The sequence below is a fragment of the Athene cunicularia genome (genome assembly GCF_003259725.1).
Source record: "Athene cunicularia isolate RWA chromosome Z unlocalized genomic scaffold, athCun1 chrZ_part1, whole genome shotgun sequence".
Lineage (NCBI taxonomy): Eukaryota > Metazoa > Chordata > Aves > Strigiformes > Strigidae > Athene > Athene cunicularia.
The window spans coordinates 26,272,270-26,290,199 of NW_020799142.1; the positions used below are offsets into that span (position 1 = coordinate 26,272,270).

At 52.7% G+C, this 17,930-nt stretch overlaps 1 protein-coding gene across 9 annotated transcripts in view; it reads right to left on the minus strand.

Annotated features, from left to right (window-relative positions):
* Positions 1–17,930, minus strand: part of CNTFR (ciliary neurotrophic factor receptor) — a 197,828-nt gene that overhangs the window by 45,590 nt on the left and 134,308 nt on the right. For all 9 annotated transcript variants that reach the window (XM_026865928.1, XM_026865933.1, XM_026865934.1 and 6 more), the window contains one exon: positions 14,213–14,443. In XM_026865928.1, the coding sequence (XP_026721729.1) occupies positions 14,213–14,443 (231 nt within the window). The remainder of the gene's footprint in view (positions 1–14,212; positions 14,444–17,930) is intronic.

The following is a 17,930-nucleotide window of genomic DNA, read 5'->3' on the forward strand; positions in this document are numbered from 1 at the left end:
CCCCCCGGGCCTTCCCTGAAAATTGCCCAAGAACAAACTCTCAGAGATTAGCAGCAGCCACATCCTGGTGAGAACAATATTAAGGGATTATGAGATTAGAAATACCATTTATGCCGAGAGGAATAACTAATTCTTATCTGATTGTCTACAGATGTCAGCAATCAAAGTGCCTCTTTCATGCAAAGCAGGGAGCACTGCCGGAGCAGTAGGTGAATACGACTTGGCCTCCTTCTAGCACGAGGAGAGCCAGCTCCTCCCGCCAATACATGCCCCGGATCGAGTCTGGCAGCAGCCGCTGCTATGTTAGTTTCCTTCGTGAGGAAAAGCTGCCAGCAGGAGCCCTGCGCTGGGGCGGCATCCTCCTCCTCCCGTGTCTCTGCTGCGCAGCCCGCCCCATACGAGCTCACCCATGCCTGCTGCATGCAGGTGGAGAGCCTGGAATGGTGGGTGCTGCTTTGCCCCTGAGCAACACCAGCCTGAAGCCCCACATCTGCAACTCAGTTACAAGCCCACCATGGCCCATTTGCTACCCTGGACCACCAGTTCCCCCTGCCCCGGGCTGCCTCCCCCTGTGCAATGTCAGCACCTTCAGACAAGGACACAGCACCCTAACCTGCAGGGTGTGTGGCATCCCCCGAGTGATGCATGGCTCTCTTTGCTCCTGGAGGGGTCAGACAGCTTCAAAAAGAGACAAACTAACCCTATCTCATCCCAAACCAGTGTGCTGCCCTGCTGCACTTTCAGGGCCTGCCTCACCCAGAGGGGCCAGGAGCACCAGGGCTGGAGGCAGTATCACTGGCTCCATGGCACAGCTGCTCCCTGGGCTGGACGAGCACTTTGTGTCAGCTCGCCTGGGGAAGCAGCTCCTAATGGGGTGGCCTGGGAGGCTTTGCCTGACCATTAAGGGAGGTAAAGTGCTTCTGGGCATACTGTGCCAAGCTCCTGTCTGTGCAGAGGCAGAGGTTCGCAGGGAGCTGCTCCCCGCTCCCTCCCCTCAGTCACTTGATGGCACATTATCTCCATTCGGCTCCTCATCAAAAGCTCTCTGTCAATCCCTCCTTCAGAGGAGGGCTGCGGGAGCTTCTTCTCCTTCATGCTAATGTCTCATATGAGTCTTTCCTCCCTGTCTCCCTGCCCCCTTCCCTTTCTCAGCCCTGAGCCATCTGATCCTATTTTGGTCCATTTTGCTTTTCTGCCTTCCCTGTGCCTTGCAGACACCCTGGTGCTGAGCCACTGCTCAGCTTCTCCTGGCCAAGAGCAGAGCACACACGAAGCACATCAGGGAGCCTGGATGGAGCAGGGTGAGGAGCTGTGCTCATCCTGAGCTCTGCAGGACTGCTGATGACTCTCCCCTGCTCATGCACCTTGCTCCAGGGTGCTCATTCACAGCAGCCCCCAGTGCCTTGCTTAACTTCCCTGTGCTGGCCAGAGCAGCTCAGTGCTTCAGGGAGCATGGCTGGCTGAGACATCTGGAAAGCCGCCATCGTCCCCATCCCATCACTGTCCCACAGCATCTCTGCACAAGTTGGACTAACTCAGTTTAGACCCAGCGAGGGCAGCTCTGCCCTCCCCCACCTCCCTCATTTTGCTCTTTATAAACTCCACTTTCCTGCTGTCTTTCAGGCCAGATATGAGCAAGTTACCTCAGAAGATACAGGGGATGAGGGGCATGGTCTCAGCCCCATCCTAAGCAGCCTAAGTAGGCACATGCAGCATCCTCTGAATGCCCTACAGCCTGCTATGCTGCAGGTTTGTTCTCACAGCCCTGCTCCACAGCACCAAACACAGAAGTCACATTATCCGACAAAAGAAACAACCACTGCGAAGCTAAATCTGCAAGACAGGGATATGCACCTTCCTTAACTCACTGACTTGAAGGCCACAGGAGAAAATTAGTTCATCTCACCTGACCTCCTGGGTTGCACAGGCCATTACGTCCCTCTGTTACCCCTCTACTGAGCCCAATAACTCGTGTTTGACTGAATCATCTTTCAGCAAGGCAGCCAGCCTTGCTCTGCAGATAACAAGCGACAGAGGAGCTGCCACTGCTTTTGGCAGTTTGTTCCGATGCTTAATCATTTTTTCTATTAAAAATATGAGCCTCATTTCTAATTTGAACGTGGCTGTGCTCAGCTTCCAGTCATTGGCTCCAGTTATGGCTTTGCTTGCTGGTTTAGTATCCAGTATCTTCTCCGCTTGGAGGTAATTACCAACGGGAGTCAGGGCATCTTTCCAGCTACTCTTGAAGACACTGAGCAGACTATGTTAAGTCTTTCTCCTTAGGGCAGTTCCCCCTGCTCCCTCTGTATCCTTCTTTACTTTCCCTGGTGTTCCAAGGTCCTTCTCAAATTACTCCACCCATAACATCGCAGAAACAACTTGCGAGGAGGTAAAATTGTCTCTTTCCTGTGTATGTGCAGCATTTGGCAGAGCTGGTTAGTCTTGGCTCTGAAAGCCCCAGAGTGGTCTTTTTGGATAGCTTGTCCCAATACAAACTCACAGTTTGGGGTGTCTCCATCGTAGCACCCTCCTGCAGGAGGTATCTTCTGTGCTCTCTGCAATCTTGCTTTTTTTCATCCTAATTAAGCCCTGGAGATGTTTGGAGGCACAGACTTTTCACCACTGTCAACCCAGGGCAGCAGCTCTGCTCACCCCAAGTGAGAATCATCCCCGAGGTGTGCTCTGATCTACCAGTCGCCAGGAGACGGGGAAGCGAGAGAAGGGAATGCAACAAAATGATGCCTGCAATGACTATGTGTCACAGCAGCTTTGTGAGCTTTTTAATGCCTCTGAAAAAGCCCACTGCTCTTTTTCACTTCGGAACAAAACCCTCAGCTTCCTCCATGGGCTGACGCAGCAGCCCCTGCGCTGCTACAACAAAAATCACACCCACGAATGCTGCCTGGGCAGCTAAAAAAGCAAGTGGTGTTTCCCCTCCCAAGTCTCCAAAGGCAATGGGAGCATTGTTGGTGTGATTACACTGCTCCAGCAGGGAAAGCCTGGTTTGCAAAAACCACGTGTCACCACCGGCACTTGTAGCAAGGAGGAACCGTGTGCTCTTGCACAGTCCCTAACACAGCGGAGTTTTCCCACCTGCTTTGCATTAATGTGAATAGCAGGGGTGGCCACGGCAACAGCTACCTTGCTCCATGCTCCCCTCTGCAGGAGTGTAGGGGTCTGATTTTGGAATTTATTTTGCCACTTATGCCCAATGCAGCAGGGTCAACTGGAGATAGGGGAGTTCCCCCGTCCCCAGGCTTCGTGGCTCTGCCTCCTTCCTGCAGACTGGGAGCTGCTGCAGGGAGCAGAAGAAAGCAGAAGTAAACTCATGTGCCTGCAAGACATGCTCAACCAGCTCTGGCTTGCTTGACCCAGCAGTAGGAGAAGGACGAGGGATGTGAGGAAGAGCTAGATGAGAGAGGCCACAGTACAAAGCGGAGTATGCTTGGAGGTTGCCTGTGGGCAATGCCTCCAGACTGGCTGCCTGTGAGCTGTCCTGCTCCGCGGTTCCATGCAGAGGCACCTAGCCCTGAGTGAGTGGAGTGTGCTGCTCTGCTGCTCCCTTGGGGTGGGCTGGGGGGGAACCCAGCACACCCCAGTTGGGAAGCCATGTAGGGTAAGGAGGGCACTGTTTCTAAACCCAGTCGTGTGGCTTTGGGAAGTTGCTCCCCAGTCTGTGCCTCAGTTTCCCCTTTTGATTTTTCATTTAGTCTGTGACTCCCCTACATCCCAGCGAGCTGGGCCTCCTCTCCCTGGCAGGGAGAGTTGCAGAGGTTGCCCTGTGTCCCCAGTGCAGCACTGGAGTACAGGTCCCTGAGTTTTGGTGAGGGTGAGGGAGGGAGGAATAGAAGGAAGAAGCTCAAAGGCCAAAGAGCAGAGGCCAGCTCCACCTGGCTGGTGATTCAGGGAAGTCAGGCACAGAGGGAAGGGGGAAACTGCTGTGGTCCAAATGTAGAGAGCAGAGACTAATCCAGCACTGGAGGATTAAGCTTTAGGAAATCTATTAGAAATATGCCCACAACAGCCAGAGACACCCCATGTCAAGATCCCCTCTTTGCAAAGGCACATTCAAACCTGTTACACACTCTTTCAAGTCACAGAGCCGCCCACTGGGCTGTGCAACCACACTGCTGCACAGGCAGGGATGCTGCAGCATGCAGGCAGTGATGAACAGGTACGCATGGGCAGAGTGTCACAACCCAGACCAACACCTGCACAGAGACACTCGCATGGGCACTTTCTGCCCAGCACGCTCTGCCCTGTGCTCAGACAAATGCCTGTGCAGTGCCTGATGCTCTGGGTTCTCACCTTGCTGCACGGATAGCTTTGGGAGCACAAACTGCCTTGGGCACTTCTCTGGCAGAAGTGTGTGTTGGGACCTGTGGGCCACCGCCATCAGAGGCAGGGATTCAGCAAGGCAGCTATTCCCCCAAAAAGTGAATGGCACCCTGTCAACTCTAAAGACAACAGATGATGAATCCCAGCCTGACCACCATACACACAACCTATGTCACACTCTCTGGCTCCAGCCTGCTGGTGTCCTGAGGCACCGGTTTGGACCAGCACAGTTTGCACAGCATCCAGAAAGCAGCTGAAAGGCAGAGAGCTGCTTGCAGCCCTCTGCTTTCTTCCCTGAGAAGACAGGGCACATGCACCTGTGACACATGACAACCCATGCCGTGAAAGGCTGCTCCTCATGAACCATGCACTGGAGTGTGCTCAGCACAAAGCCACACACACTATAAGACTATGAAGAGGAAAAACATCCAGAGTTGAGAGTGCTCAGAACAAGGTAGCCTAACATGAACAAAAATACAGCACCAAGGTTTCAGCTCCAGCTCCTAACCTCCCTGCAGTTTCCTGGCATGGACACACTGAGTGATCTCCTGGCCTCCAGAGATGTACAGCAGCATCCATCTCCACTCCCTACACATCCGAGTTCAGTCACACAGGACATCAAGGTTCCCCTGTGGACCTGACTCTGGTCCAGCCCTGGTTTTGTGGTTGCTTTGCCCTCCACATCTTTCAGCTAGGACAAACTGCCGCGCTGGGGAGCTGATGCTGGTCCCTGCTGCACAAGGTCTGTGCAGGCACTCTTGACCTCCATCTCTTCATGACCCCAGAGAGAGACCAAATTTCCCCACCAATTTTCCCCTGCTGCTTGGCACAGCAGGTTGTCATTGGTCACTTGCTTTTGGCAAACAACCTGCACCATTCTCCATCCCTTGCAACACCAGCAGCCAGGCTGCCCAGTCTGGTACCCTGTGAGCTGGCGGGGAGAGGGAAGAACGGCCTGCTGTTAGCCACATCTGCGCTCGGCAGGCTGTGCATGGCTCCCATTGGTGCAGAGGAGACCATCCTGGAGAAAAAACAAGCTGCCGTCACCCTAGGGATGGTATCATAAACCATTTTAATGAGGCATTTTGCTCCCCACCCTCATCATCCCAACTCATGCAAACACTGTCTTGTTTAGTTGGCAGCAAATGATAAAGACCCCCAGGGAGCAGAGGAGGGGGAGAAAAGGGACATCTGTTTAGAGCATTTCTACTGCGTGGCTCTCCCAGGCTATTTCTATCTCTTCTTGTCAAAATTTATCAACTGCGTAATTGTTTAAACAGCATTAAAGTGCTTGGAGCAAGAGCAACTGGAAATTGTCCTGCAGTTGCCTCTGGTACCGATGCTGACAGCTCAGGATGGGACTGGGGAGAGAAGGGATCTATTGGGCATGGGAACCCTCTGACTCCTTTTCCGGTGGGGGGGAGACACCACCCCGTCCAACTAATGGGAAGAAAATAATCTCACTTTATTCCCAGTGCCCTTCCCTACTTTCCAGACCCAAGACTCTCCTCCCTCTCCTCTCCTCCCCACCCTGACCTGCTGTTAGCACACATTTATTCTGCTAAATTATTTACAGCAGAAGCACAGGCTTGAGAAACCATAGCTAATGACAATGTCTTTCATGCTGAAGTACACTGGATCCTGCCCTGACCCTGCTGAGCCCTTGGCCGGGACCTTACTGCCTGCCCAGGCCCCACCATGGTTCCCAACAGCCTCCAGCAGTTTTGTAGAGGGTTGCAGAAGCACTGGGAGCCCGGAAAAGATGAGGATTTGCTGCTTCCTGCCATCTCCTCTCCTTCTATGCAGAAGAAATGGGGTCACAAATGATCCTCACTGTAGGGTCTTCCCATCCCGGGGGAGACTACCTGGTCTGGGTCCCTGTGGACATGGGCCCATGTGGCCGGTGACAGGCAAGAGCTATACCCCATGCTGGTGACATCGTCAGGGTTTCTTCTTCCAGCACCGTCTGCAAACTGTGATTTTATTTAAGTGCCACAGCTGTGTGGGGCTGTGTGTGGAGAAGGAAAAGAAGTATCTACACATGGAGCATCAACCCTTTTGCCCCCTGCCCATGGCTGCAGTGACAGAAGGTGGCTGCATCCCGGCCGGTTCTTCCCCTCCCAGCACCCTCGAAGCTGGGGACCCACCGCTGGTGGGTGGCAGGAAGCTCGAGCCAAATATTTTGACAAGGGGCACTTAGGAATAGCTGAGACAAAATCCTTCCTGGCGTAGAGGCCAGTGCAAACAGAGAGCCAGCGTGTGTCCCCTCTGCTCCCCACCTCCCCACCCCCCGGCAGGAACAGTCCCAGCCCCAGGCCACCATCCCCCAGCCAAGGAGGCATTGTCTTCTTAGACCCGAACATCCCTAATTCCTGGCACTGCAGAGCAGGGGTTGTGGAAGCTGTTTAGACTGGACTCGAGCTTCTTTAATTACGGGGCTGTTTTTGTCATGTTAAGGAGGATAAACAAACCTCAGGAGACTGGGAGGAGGCTGTGCTGCCATCAGCCCGGGGACACCACGGGATGCTGGTACTGCTACTGCACGAAGCTTTTGGCATTCATGCTAGACAAGGACAGGGAGGATTTCCCAGGAAGCTGTTGAGCTCCAAAGTCCTTTTAATTCTTCTTCTACAGCCCTGCAGCTTCCCCCCCGTGAAGCCCGGGGGGAAGACCCAGACTGGCCCCCTGCCCCATCCCATGAGCTCATCTCCAGCCCTTCTGCAGGAGAGGATGCACAAGTTGCCTCTGGGCTCATTTCACATGTAGGTCCAAAGCTTGGGACCCCACCAGTTCTCATCAAGAGCGTCCCAGAACCTCAAGCACCTTTTCTCTGATGGACGCTCCATCCTGGTTTTGGCTGGTCACCGGCAAGCCTGGAACTCCCCCATCTCCACCCTGGGGAGTGGTTTGTCAAGGGGGTGACCATCTTCTCTGCTTCTTGGTGCCCCCACTCCATGCAATGCTCCTGCCGTGACTCAGCTGAAGGGTGAAGCTGTGATCTTTCCATAGCACATGAGCTCATCTGTCAAATGTAGAGTCAAGTGTGGGGCCACATCCCTTCAGGCATCGCTGGGGACCTGCCATGGGACATGTGAACCTGCACACAATTATCACCTCCTAGGTGTGCTCTGCCCTTGGGTAGGGGGTTCACAGGACACAGCATCAGCGAGGCCAGGACAGAGCTGCCAGCACTGTGGTCCCATGCTGCAGCACCTAATAAATGCCACGTGCCGCTCCGCTCGCCTCACCACTGCGCACTCCTCACCGCCCCTAGCTCCCCCGCACGAAGCGGGGGGCCGCAAGGATGGGAGAGGGGATATTTTTATTGTTTCTGACACCGGCTGCCCCAGATTATCATATTTTACATAGTGAGCCAAAGAAGCATCACTCTGCTATGCTGCAGCTGGGCAGGCTGCCCAGCCCAGCAATGGGAAGGATGGGAGGAACGCAGCAGGGCGCGGGTGCGTGCACGTGTGGGTGCAAACGTGTGAGTGTGTGTGCACATGGGCCACGGGGCATGGCTTCATTCAGCACTTCCCGCTGCAGCACAGCAGTGTGCATCCTGCTGGACAGGGCAGAAAGGTCGCCCGCTGCCTGCAAACGTGTTTGTTTTTCTAGTACAGATCCTAATTTGATTAGGACTAATTGCATTTGGGAGCATGGTGTGGTTTTTGGGTGGGTGGTTTTTGGGTTTTTTTGGCCTTCTCCCTAAAAAGCTGGGATGGCAATTTGAATATTGCTACCCAGCATGCCTTTCTAGCTCCCAGCTGGGCCAAGACCTGAAATCTGGGCACAAACAGCAAAGTTTGTCCGTTGAGTTTTCCCAGCCGCGAACAGACAGCACAGAAAGGCAGCAACTGGAGAGCTTGCATACCTTGTGAAATAAAGCTGAATTTCGATGAACAAAGCACTCTTACAATCTGGTTGACCTTGCCTGTGACACTCCCTTTCTGTGGCTCTCAGGAACCGAGGGTAATTCTTGGCTCTGAAGCCCCCCAGGGCCATGGGACCAACCCAGTGCTGCAGGCATGTAGGGGAAAATCAACCACAACCTCAGAAATAAACCCAACAGCTTTGGGTGCATCTTCTGGTTCTGGAATATCAGCAGCCACATGCTTAAATTTATTAGCTCCATCCCTGCCATAGGTTTGGTTCAGGTTAATGTAGTCCTGCCCCAAGCACTTCTTGGGCACAGCCTTTGGGCTGACCTTGCGCAGGGCTGTCCCCAAGGGGCAGAAGCACATTTGGAGGGTGAGAGGGATCGCAGGGGCGGGCACTGCTCCCTGCCAGCTGGCCCTGGTGCCAGGGAACGGTTGCAGGCATGTTTAACTTGCTGCTCTCGAAATAACCTTAGTTTACACGGCTGCGGGAAGGAATTGGATAAGTTCATAGGGGAAAAATCCATCAAAGGGGCTTTAAAAAAAAACACAAGCCCTGCGTCACAGATTGCTGGACACGAGCAGGGAAATATCTGCACGCGCTGACCCTGAGCCCCTGATTCTCCATGAGCATCCGTGCCAGCAGCAGAAGCACTGCCCTGAGCAGAGGCATCCTCACTGCCGGCTGCTGGTGCCAGCCAAACCTCTATTTTCCCAAGCTGGTGTGTCAGCAGTGCATTCCTGCAGTTTTTCCCACCAAACAAACCTATGGAAGCAGGTGGGCAGACACCAGTCCCCAGCATGGTCTTTCTCTGCTGTTTAGCCAGTGCCCATCATGGGATGCTCATAACTGCCTCAGTGCTGCATTCCTCTCTGGGGGAGCCAGAGGTGCATGTTTTACATTGAGAGGTTACCTTCTCTGTTTCTTCTTTATTTCAGATGGGTGAAAAAGAAAAAAACGTTATTAAAAAACAAAAAAAGATGCAAACTGCAGTACAACCCTCCGGTTGCAGCTGGAGCCCAGCTGGGAGGAGAGGGACTTCTAAGGCAGAGAAGAGGGAGGTTCTGATTATTTATTAGTGGCCAATGTTTGATCGCTTGCTAATCAGGCCAGAGAACACACTCGGGCTCTCCTGGCCTCCCCGCTCACATGTGGTTCCTGTTGCTTTGCCCCTTTCCCCCTCCCTCTCTCCGGTTTTGCTTTGTTTGTTTTTCTGTTAATTTGGTTGTTTTTCCATGTAGTTTTCCGTCAAACCGCATGTTTTTTCCCCTTTCTCTCGCCAGCCACTGCAGTGACAGACATGGAGGAAGGAGGCCAGCCCAGAGCTGCTTGCCCTCTGCCAGTCCCATTCCCACCATCGCCTGATGACCATGGGGCAGGGCTGCAGCTGGCACCAGGCTAACAACCCACTGTGTCACCACTGCAATACAGAGGACAACCCCACTGCCTCCACCATGACCTGTGTCCCTGCTGCTGGAGGAGGTTTTGCTATATTTTCTCTCCCATTCAGACCCCATCCCTGCCTGTACCCCAGTCCACCAGGCAGCAGCCTCCTTAGGCAGTGGGCAGAGCAGCAGAGGTCAGCAGCATGGCCAGCAGCACTTGGGCATCCCCAAAACTGGGCAGAGGGGTGAAAGGAGAGGTGCAAATGGGCAGAGCTGTGAGGTCAGGATGGAGATAGGCAGGTTAGAATGAGACAGAGGGATGGGAGTAGAAGGATGGACACCCGCCCTGGCTGCCTCCCTCCCTTCCCTCTTTGCACACAAGGCCTCCCCGCTCCCATGTGCGCTCTCCGGCTTCTGGCAGCCTTTCCGCCGCGCGTTTCCACTCCTCTCTGGCCCATTAGCAGTATTTTTATAACATTCTGTAATGCACGGAGCCGTGTGCCAAACCTCAAGAGCGCATTATTTCCCAACGTCTTTGTTATATCCATCCCTGGGCCCTCCGGCCGTGTGTTTCCAAATGCAGAGCTGTTGCTTGAGGGGGCAGCCGGGAGCCTGGTGCCGCGCTCCCAGTACCGGGAGTCTTCCCCTCTCTCCTGCCTGTTCCTGGTGCTCAGCCCTGGGCTCAGGTCAGGGATGCCAGGCATGCAAAAAGCCCTGGCCTCATTGCCTGCTGCTTCTGGCCACACTTGGGCATCTGCCTGCCTGCAGGGAAGAGGATCCACTGGAGGTAAACACAGAGTATCCTGGTCGCTCTCCTGTGCTTCACCATATGTTCAGCTGCCTGAAAAAAGGAGGCAGAGCAACACATCGCTGCTCAAAGTCTCCTGGAACAGGTTGCCCTGCATAAGTGCTGCCTTCCTCTGGCCCTGTTTGTGCTCGGGATGATTCTCACACTGGAGATGGGTGATCTGGGACCATTACAGATAAGCAAGCCTGTAGGCCCTTCCTCTTCTCTGAGGTGGGCTTTCTATCGGTATGTCACCCTATCCCTGGATGCACACTGTCACCACTACAAGTGCACTGATGTCCCCGTCTTTGCAGGGGATGAGACAGCCTGGCTATCCCCAGCCTCTGTGGGGTGCTGCTAGCTTCAAGCCACGTTCCCCATGATGTGGACCCTGGTGTCAAACCACACCCCAAAGCCCAGTTGAAGCTACACATGTCCTGAAGCACATAGATGAGACACCTTCATGCGCTTTGTGCCTTTTGCACCATTACATAGCATCCTGGCCCCACCAGCATGAAATCCCCACCCCAGAAATCCCCAGGTCCCCTCACAGCCACTGGCGCATCTCACTGGAGCTCCCTGGTCCTTGTGGGCCAGAGCCATTACTGGAAACACAACTGAGAATGGTCCAAAGGCTGATGCCGAAGCTCCCCCATCCCTTCCAGCAGCTCCCCTTTCAGCACAATCTGATCCCCTTTAGCCATTTCCTATACTGTGTTCCAACTCTCATACTAATCCACATTTTCTCTGGTTTAACTCATAATTTCCCATGTGGCATCATAGCAAATACTTCACTGAAGTCAAGACAGATTACATCGACCACATTTCTGGGCTTAGGAAATCAGTTTCCTTATCAAAGAGAGCTATCACATTAATCTGGTGTGATATATCCCTGGCAAGTCCCCCTTGTATTTTTCTCCCATTTTCCATTTCTCTCCATGTCTTTAATTGCTCCCTCTTCCAAGCGTGCCCCGTGGCCCCGCTGTGCTGTGGGGTCAGGCTGTCTGATCAGGATTTTTCCTTCTCTCAAGCACAGGAGACACGTTGCCTCTCCCCACAGCACTGGGTAACGCCACTGCCCTCTCAGCTGCTAATGAGCCTTGCTGATGAACAGGACATGTCCTCACCTGGGGATGAGGTTCTCCCCAAGCCTTCAATGAGTGATTTGCTTTGACGGTGCCTCCACGGCAGAGGATTGTCTCCAGATTTTATCCCTCATCCTCTCCCCCAGCTTGTACTGCCCTTGCTCTCAGTATCACCACTCAGACCCAGCGGCGTTCATTTGGTATTGGGCTCTTCTGAGCTTACCTTTAATCTCCCCTGAAACCTGGCTGCAGAGCCAGCTCCGCTCTTCTCTCCTCGTTTGCTCCGTATTTATATGGCTAACCGCCCTTTTCATTTCCTCTGCAAGGGCTCACTCAGCTTGACTCCTGGCAGGTCTCCCTTTATCCCTGTGCTCACTGACCCCCATGATGGAGCTCACTTTGCTAACTGACACCCCTTCCCAGTCCTCCCAGCCCTTCTCCACTCCTTCCCCACATCCTTCCTGCAGCATTCTCTGCCCAGGAGCATCCCTACATCACTTCAGGGGTACACTCCAGGTACCATCATTTATTTAATGAGATCCCCAGCACTTCTCCGCATGTGGCCCCCAGCCCCTCATTCGTACTGCTGTCATCTTTCTTGTTGCCCCAGTAAGAGGGGAAAATGCAGGCGCAGGCCTGTTTTCATTTAACTTCCTGTGCAATTGAAACGAAACGAGTCCAAGATCCTTCAAATCCCAGGTTTGGGCTCCTGGTGCACTCATCTGCAGCAGGGATGCTACCACAGGGCTATGCTGCAAAACTTCTGTGAGCCATCCATCTCCACCTCCATCACCATGCCAGTCTCCACCTCCATCCCCATCTCCATCCCTTCCTGGGATGCTCTCAAACCAGTTCCTCTGTAGCAGCCCACACACCTCCAGGGAATCAATCCTGTAGAGGCAGAAAAGTTGTGGGGGATGCAGGCAGGGGCTGGGGGTGGCAGTGCTGGGAAAAGAAACCTTGCAGAGAACATTAAATTAAAATCCAAGCAATTAAATTAATTACCACTAAAAGTGTCTCACCTGATTAGTTCCTTGCATACTTAATTGTGTTAACACTGGGCATTCGCTTATTTATTTGTCACTCTCTCTCCCAGGTCTGGTGGCCTCTGCAGTGTCCAACTGGGCTCCTCAGCTGCCTGGTACTTAGGGGGGCTGTGAGTCTCCAGAAAATGGGAACACACAGTAATAGGAAACAGCAGGTTTTGGGCTCTAACACTGAGCAATTCCCACGGGTCCCTGAGCAGATTGACAGGGATTACTATTAGCGAGGTGCTTAGCAGATGGAAGAGCCATTGCAAAGTCACAGCGATGCCACAGCTGCAGAAGAGGAGGCTCGAGACTGCAGCCCCCTCCCTGGTCCCCTTGTTTCCTCCAGACCTCGGCTGCAGTCCCCTGTGCATTGGCATGGTCTGGGACCCCTCCCCAGATGGAATCTGGCTAGCATGTGCCCAAGCAGAGGAGCTGCACTCCAGGTCCTGCCTTCCCTGCCTCTGAACTACCCATGAACACCTCCTGACCCTGACAGCGCAGTTGAGAGGCCCAACTCATCTGCCATTGCCTTTTTGTCTGCCATGCTTCCTGCCTCAATACCCACTTGCTGCTGTACCTCCTGCCTTACGCTGGCTGTTCCCTGATTGCCTGCTTCTCATATTGCTTTTCAGCTTCTCCCAGCACCCTTCCCCTTGGCCCATGTGACAGGATCCCTCTCAGCAGATCCCAAACCATGAATTGGACAACATGCAGCATCCCTGAGACTTGGATTTCTTCAGTCTGACCTACAGGTGCAGTGAGACCCTCCTGCCTGATTTGCAGCGCTTATGGTGGCCATGTCTGGTCCTGCTGTGACCCTCTGTCCCTGGACCACCATCTAGGATGGAAATGCCACCCTAGCTATGATGGAAGGTGAAGAAGGTGAGACAAGGAGCAGAGAAAGGCGCTGCTGTGTCCTCCAAACCTGGGAACATATGGCTACCTACACAACGCATCCCCAGCTGGTGGGGCTTCCAGCTGGTGTCTCGCAGCATCCTCCGCAGCAGTCACCATTCCACAGCCAGCTATGCCGGCTGGTGCTCCCAGACACCCACCACTGCCGGTTGCAGATGCCGTACTGTGAAACACACAGTTGCTATCAGCTGTACAAACACAGCAGCCCACCAAACACACAGCTGCTATCAGCTCTCAGCATCATGTGAAATATAGCACAACTCTTATTTCCCGTGCTGAGACCTGTGAATCAGCGCATCTCGTGCTTAAGATATGCAAAATGGTGGGAAATGTGCAGCTGCCTCCAATGTGCACAGAGGCTCCTGCAAACACACAGCAACTGCCACCACCTTTTCGTTGGTCGTCTGAAACAACTATGTTGCCATAACCCCGGCCAGGACAACTTCTCCCTGGCTGTAATCCTCTCTGACAGCTCAGCCCCAACTCTTTCCACCTGTGGAGATGGTGGCCATGGCACTGAGCTAGATGGAGAAGCATCATCCCTTCCCAAATTATTCCTGAGGTATCATTTAATCTACTGGCTTTGATGCTAAGTGTGGGACAGGATGATGATTTCAGCATCCTGCTTCTTGGATTAGTATGCCACAGGGAGCTCATATGGTGGGGTGAAGTAGGCTCCCATATGCATGGAAAGCACAGGGGTTGGCATGGCAGGAGTGGGCTGTGAGGGGTCAATATGGGAGCAGAGAGTGTGGCTCTGCTCCCCTCAAAATCCCATGCTGGGGTACTCACTTCCCACCCTCAGGTAGGTCTGGTATTTGAGGTGCCAGGAGGAGCCCTCGTAGCAGGAGTATTGGCCGCTCTGCGTCAGGTCAACTTTCTTCAGGATCAGGTAGGACCCATTCAGGTGGGATGCATCAATGTCAGTGCCATTAGCTGTCCAGGTCACCGCTGCGTCCCAGTCCATGGAGCCACACTTCATGGTCACATCTGCGCCTACCCGCTCATACTGGATGTGGCTGTCTGTGGGGAGGAAGATGAGAAAAACAGGTGAGCTCAGAGACCCACGGGCATGGGTGCCTTGGAAATGGATCTTACCATCATATCCAGGAAGCAAGAGAAGGACTAGGGCACAAACTGACTTTGTATTGATGGCAAGTTCTCCTACTAGCCCTGATAATTATTTATTTTAACCTTAGACTAGAGTAGATCAGCTGGCAAAGACCACAGGATCAGGACTTATGGACCACCTCCATCTCAAAGGATGCTTTTCTCTGACTTTAACCTTGGAGGAGACATCTCAGGGCTGCATGTATGGCTCATCAGCCAAATGCCCCACAGCATGGCCAGATGCTCACACCAGCAAGTCACTGCCACTCCTGTATCTACATGACTTGTTACAGGCTGAAAAGCAAATGAATGCATCAGAAACTCCCAGCAGAGGGGTGACAGAGCCCCAGGACTTGTTACCACTAAACCAGAGTTATTTACTAGTGAAGGTGGGATGCGGGCAGCTGCCCTTGCAATTCTCTGCCCAGGAAACCAGGTGGGAGGATTGCAACCTACCCGTGCTGGGCTTTGGAAAAGGGCAGCTGCTTGCTGCATGCTATGCTGTTTGTCTCCCTGCCTGGCATTTCTTCTCTCTCTACAATAACATGATGCCTTGCTGAGCTGCTTGATTTAGCATCTTGTGAGTGGGGCAATACAGCTCATTGGGCACCAGCTGCCTAATTGAATTTTCTCAGGTTTCTGGACAGGAGCTCGAGCTGACATTCATTAATGATCCTTAGCAATTGAATCTTTCCCGTGTAGCTACACTGGCTGCGCTGAGCTGTGTGTGGCAAGGATAAAACCGCATACTTTGTGTGTGTTCATGACATGGGGTGTAGCAGGATAGGTGAATGAGCAGGGAATGAGGTTCCTTCAAGGCTTCACCAAGCCTTGTACACAGACAAGGGTGATTCACTTCTCAAAATACTCCTGGGTTTCAAAAACATGTTTGACAAGGTACCTCCCAAGGAAATCAAGCAGCCCTGACACATGAGGAAAGTTCTTGCAAGGATTTATAGCAGCTGAAGGTCAGCAGACCAAAGGTGAGAACGAGTGGTCATACATGGCAGTAGGAGACTTCACCAGTGAAGTTCAGCAGACATCAGAGCTGGATCAGAGCTGCCCAACACCATCATAACTCATGGGGAAAATGGAGTTGAGGCAGTGAGAGACAGTGTGCTGCTGAGGCTGTGAGAGTAGCCAAATTACAGCTGGGTGCGAAAGTGTTACAGAAGAACATCACAGTACAGACCCACTAGACACTAACACTGTGACAATAAATGCACAGGGATGCACACAGGGAAAGAGAAGCCTTGTTTCCCCTACGCACTCATGGATCCAAATAAGCTGCAGCCTCCATAGAAACGTATCTTGGAGCCATCAGACTCACATCCCTGAAAACATCAGCTCAGTGGTGACCAAAACCACAAACCCAACTCCAGGAATTGTTCAGAAAGGGATTGAGAACAAAATAGAAATTGCTGTACCCTAAAAGCTGCACACAAATCTGTCCCCACGCCATTACAAGTACAGTTCATCTGAAAACAGAGCAGAGAAAGGAAACGGGAATAGCAAAGGCTGGTAATAGTCCCTGCCTAGGGATGGCTTAGCAGACTTGATCCCTTCATCCGTAAAAGGACACAACTGAGTGGAGACGTGATAGACACCTAAGCAATGATGAGTGACATGGAAAGGACAAACAGAAAAAGACCGCTTGCTCTTTCTCCTAATAAAATAAGGGGTAGCAAATGAAAGAAAAAAAAGAAAAGAGCAAAAGAAAGTGCTTTTTTGCACGAAGTGTGATTGAATTACAGAAACCCATGTCCATCAGATGCTTTGGATGCCAATATTTTGGGGAAAATTGTGATTAAATGAATCCATAGCAGAAGACACCACCCAGGGCAGTAAAACACTGAGCTGTCTGGTGAGGCTACAGGCAGCTGATGGTAGGGAGGGATTGGAGAAGCATCCCCCATGCTTCTCCTGCTCTTTTCTCTCTGTTTAGACATCAGCTCCTGAGTCCTGTTGATAGGTGGGACCACATGGCATGATCCAGCCACTGGATCCATGGGCACGTGTGGAAGCCTGAGCCCATCTGCAAAGGACAGAGCCCCAGGGTGAGACTGGCCCTGGAATAGTCCCTGGCGGAGTACCTGGCAGGTCTGAGTTCTCCCTGCAGATGGTCTGTCAGGACACCTACTTCTGACAGGAAAACAGCACCTTTGTGGACGTTATCCCAGCTGGGAAAGGGGTGTGAAGAACAGATGGGAAAAAATTGGGTTGTAATGAGTAAGATACTGGTGAGATGCCTTAGGATCATCTCAGACACTAGCCAAGGGTGAGGACCTTTAAGAAACTGCTGATCAGAGAAGTATGTTCCAAGTATCTTAAAAAAGCTTAGAGCAGAAAGAGGGGAGATCATGTAAGCTGAGGCAGCTGTGTGAGGAGGGGCAGCTGGAACAGGCCCACATAAACAGGAAGATAGACAGAAGTGTGGAAGAAGATGGATGGGTGGATGGATGAATGAATGCGTGTGATTGCAGACAGCAGGACAGCCTGCTGGAGGGGCACAGACAGGATGGAGGGAATACATGAAGATGAAAGAATGGATGACTATGCAGGTGGATGGATGGATGGATGGATGGATGGATGGATGGATATGGATGGATGGATGGATGGATGGATGGATGGATGGATGGATGGATGACTAGGCAGATGGGTGGATGGATAGATACAGATAACAGAGCAAAGGAGTCCCAGTACCTTATTCAAATTCTCCTCTAATTTCTTCTATTACATAAGATAAAGACATTTTCTCTTCTCCTTTCCTGCTGGCTCACAAAAGACCACTGACTCTCCTGGCCTTACACTTTGGGGATCTACTCAGCAGGGATATTGGAGACACCGCACCACCCACCAGCCTTGTGTGGAGAAAGGCTCCAGTGCAGCAATGGACCCACATATTTGCCTGCCTTGCCTGGCTCTTGTCTGCCTCCTGTTTAGCCCCAGGGAAGGTTTGAGAGTGAAGGAAAGCTGTGGAGTGCCCAGCTCTGCTTCTCAGGACTGTGGCTGAGAGCTTGTCTGTAGCTGGTAGCAGCAGGACTAAGCTGGGAAGGGGGAAAAGGCACCTTGAATTATTTCCTATATGTCCTCAAACACAGTGCAAACATGTTGGCACTCATCCAGAAGGGCTGAGGGAGCCATTCCTGGAAGACAGGTCTTTGAAAGCAATGCTCCTTTCCAAGGCAATGATTTAAGACCCCTGACAAAGGAGAAACCCAAAGCACAGCTCTGGAGGAGGCGCTTCTCCCAGCCAGGATTGTTGAGGCTCTTACGGGAGCTCAGCCAGGTCCCCATGTCCCTCCTGCCCCATGCCAGGCACAGGAGTCCCACTCAACCACACTGCTGTGCAGATGCATGGCAGGTCCTTTGGGAAGGGGAACCATGAGGACATCCCCCC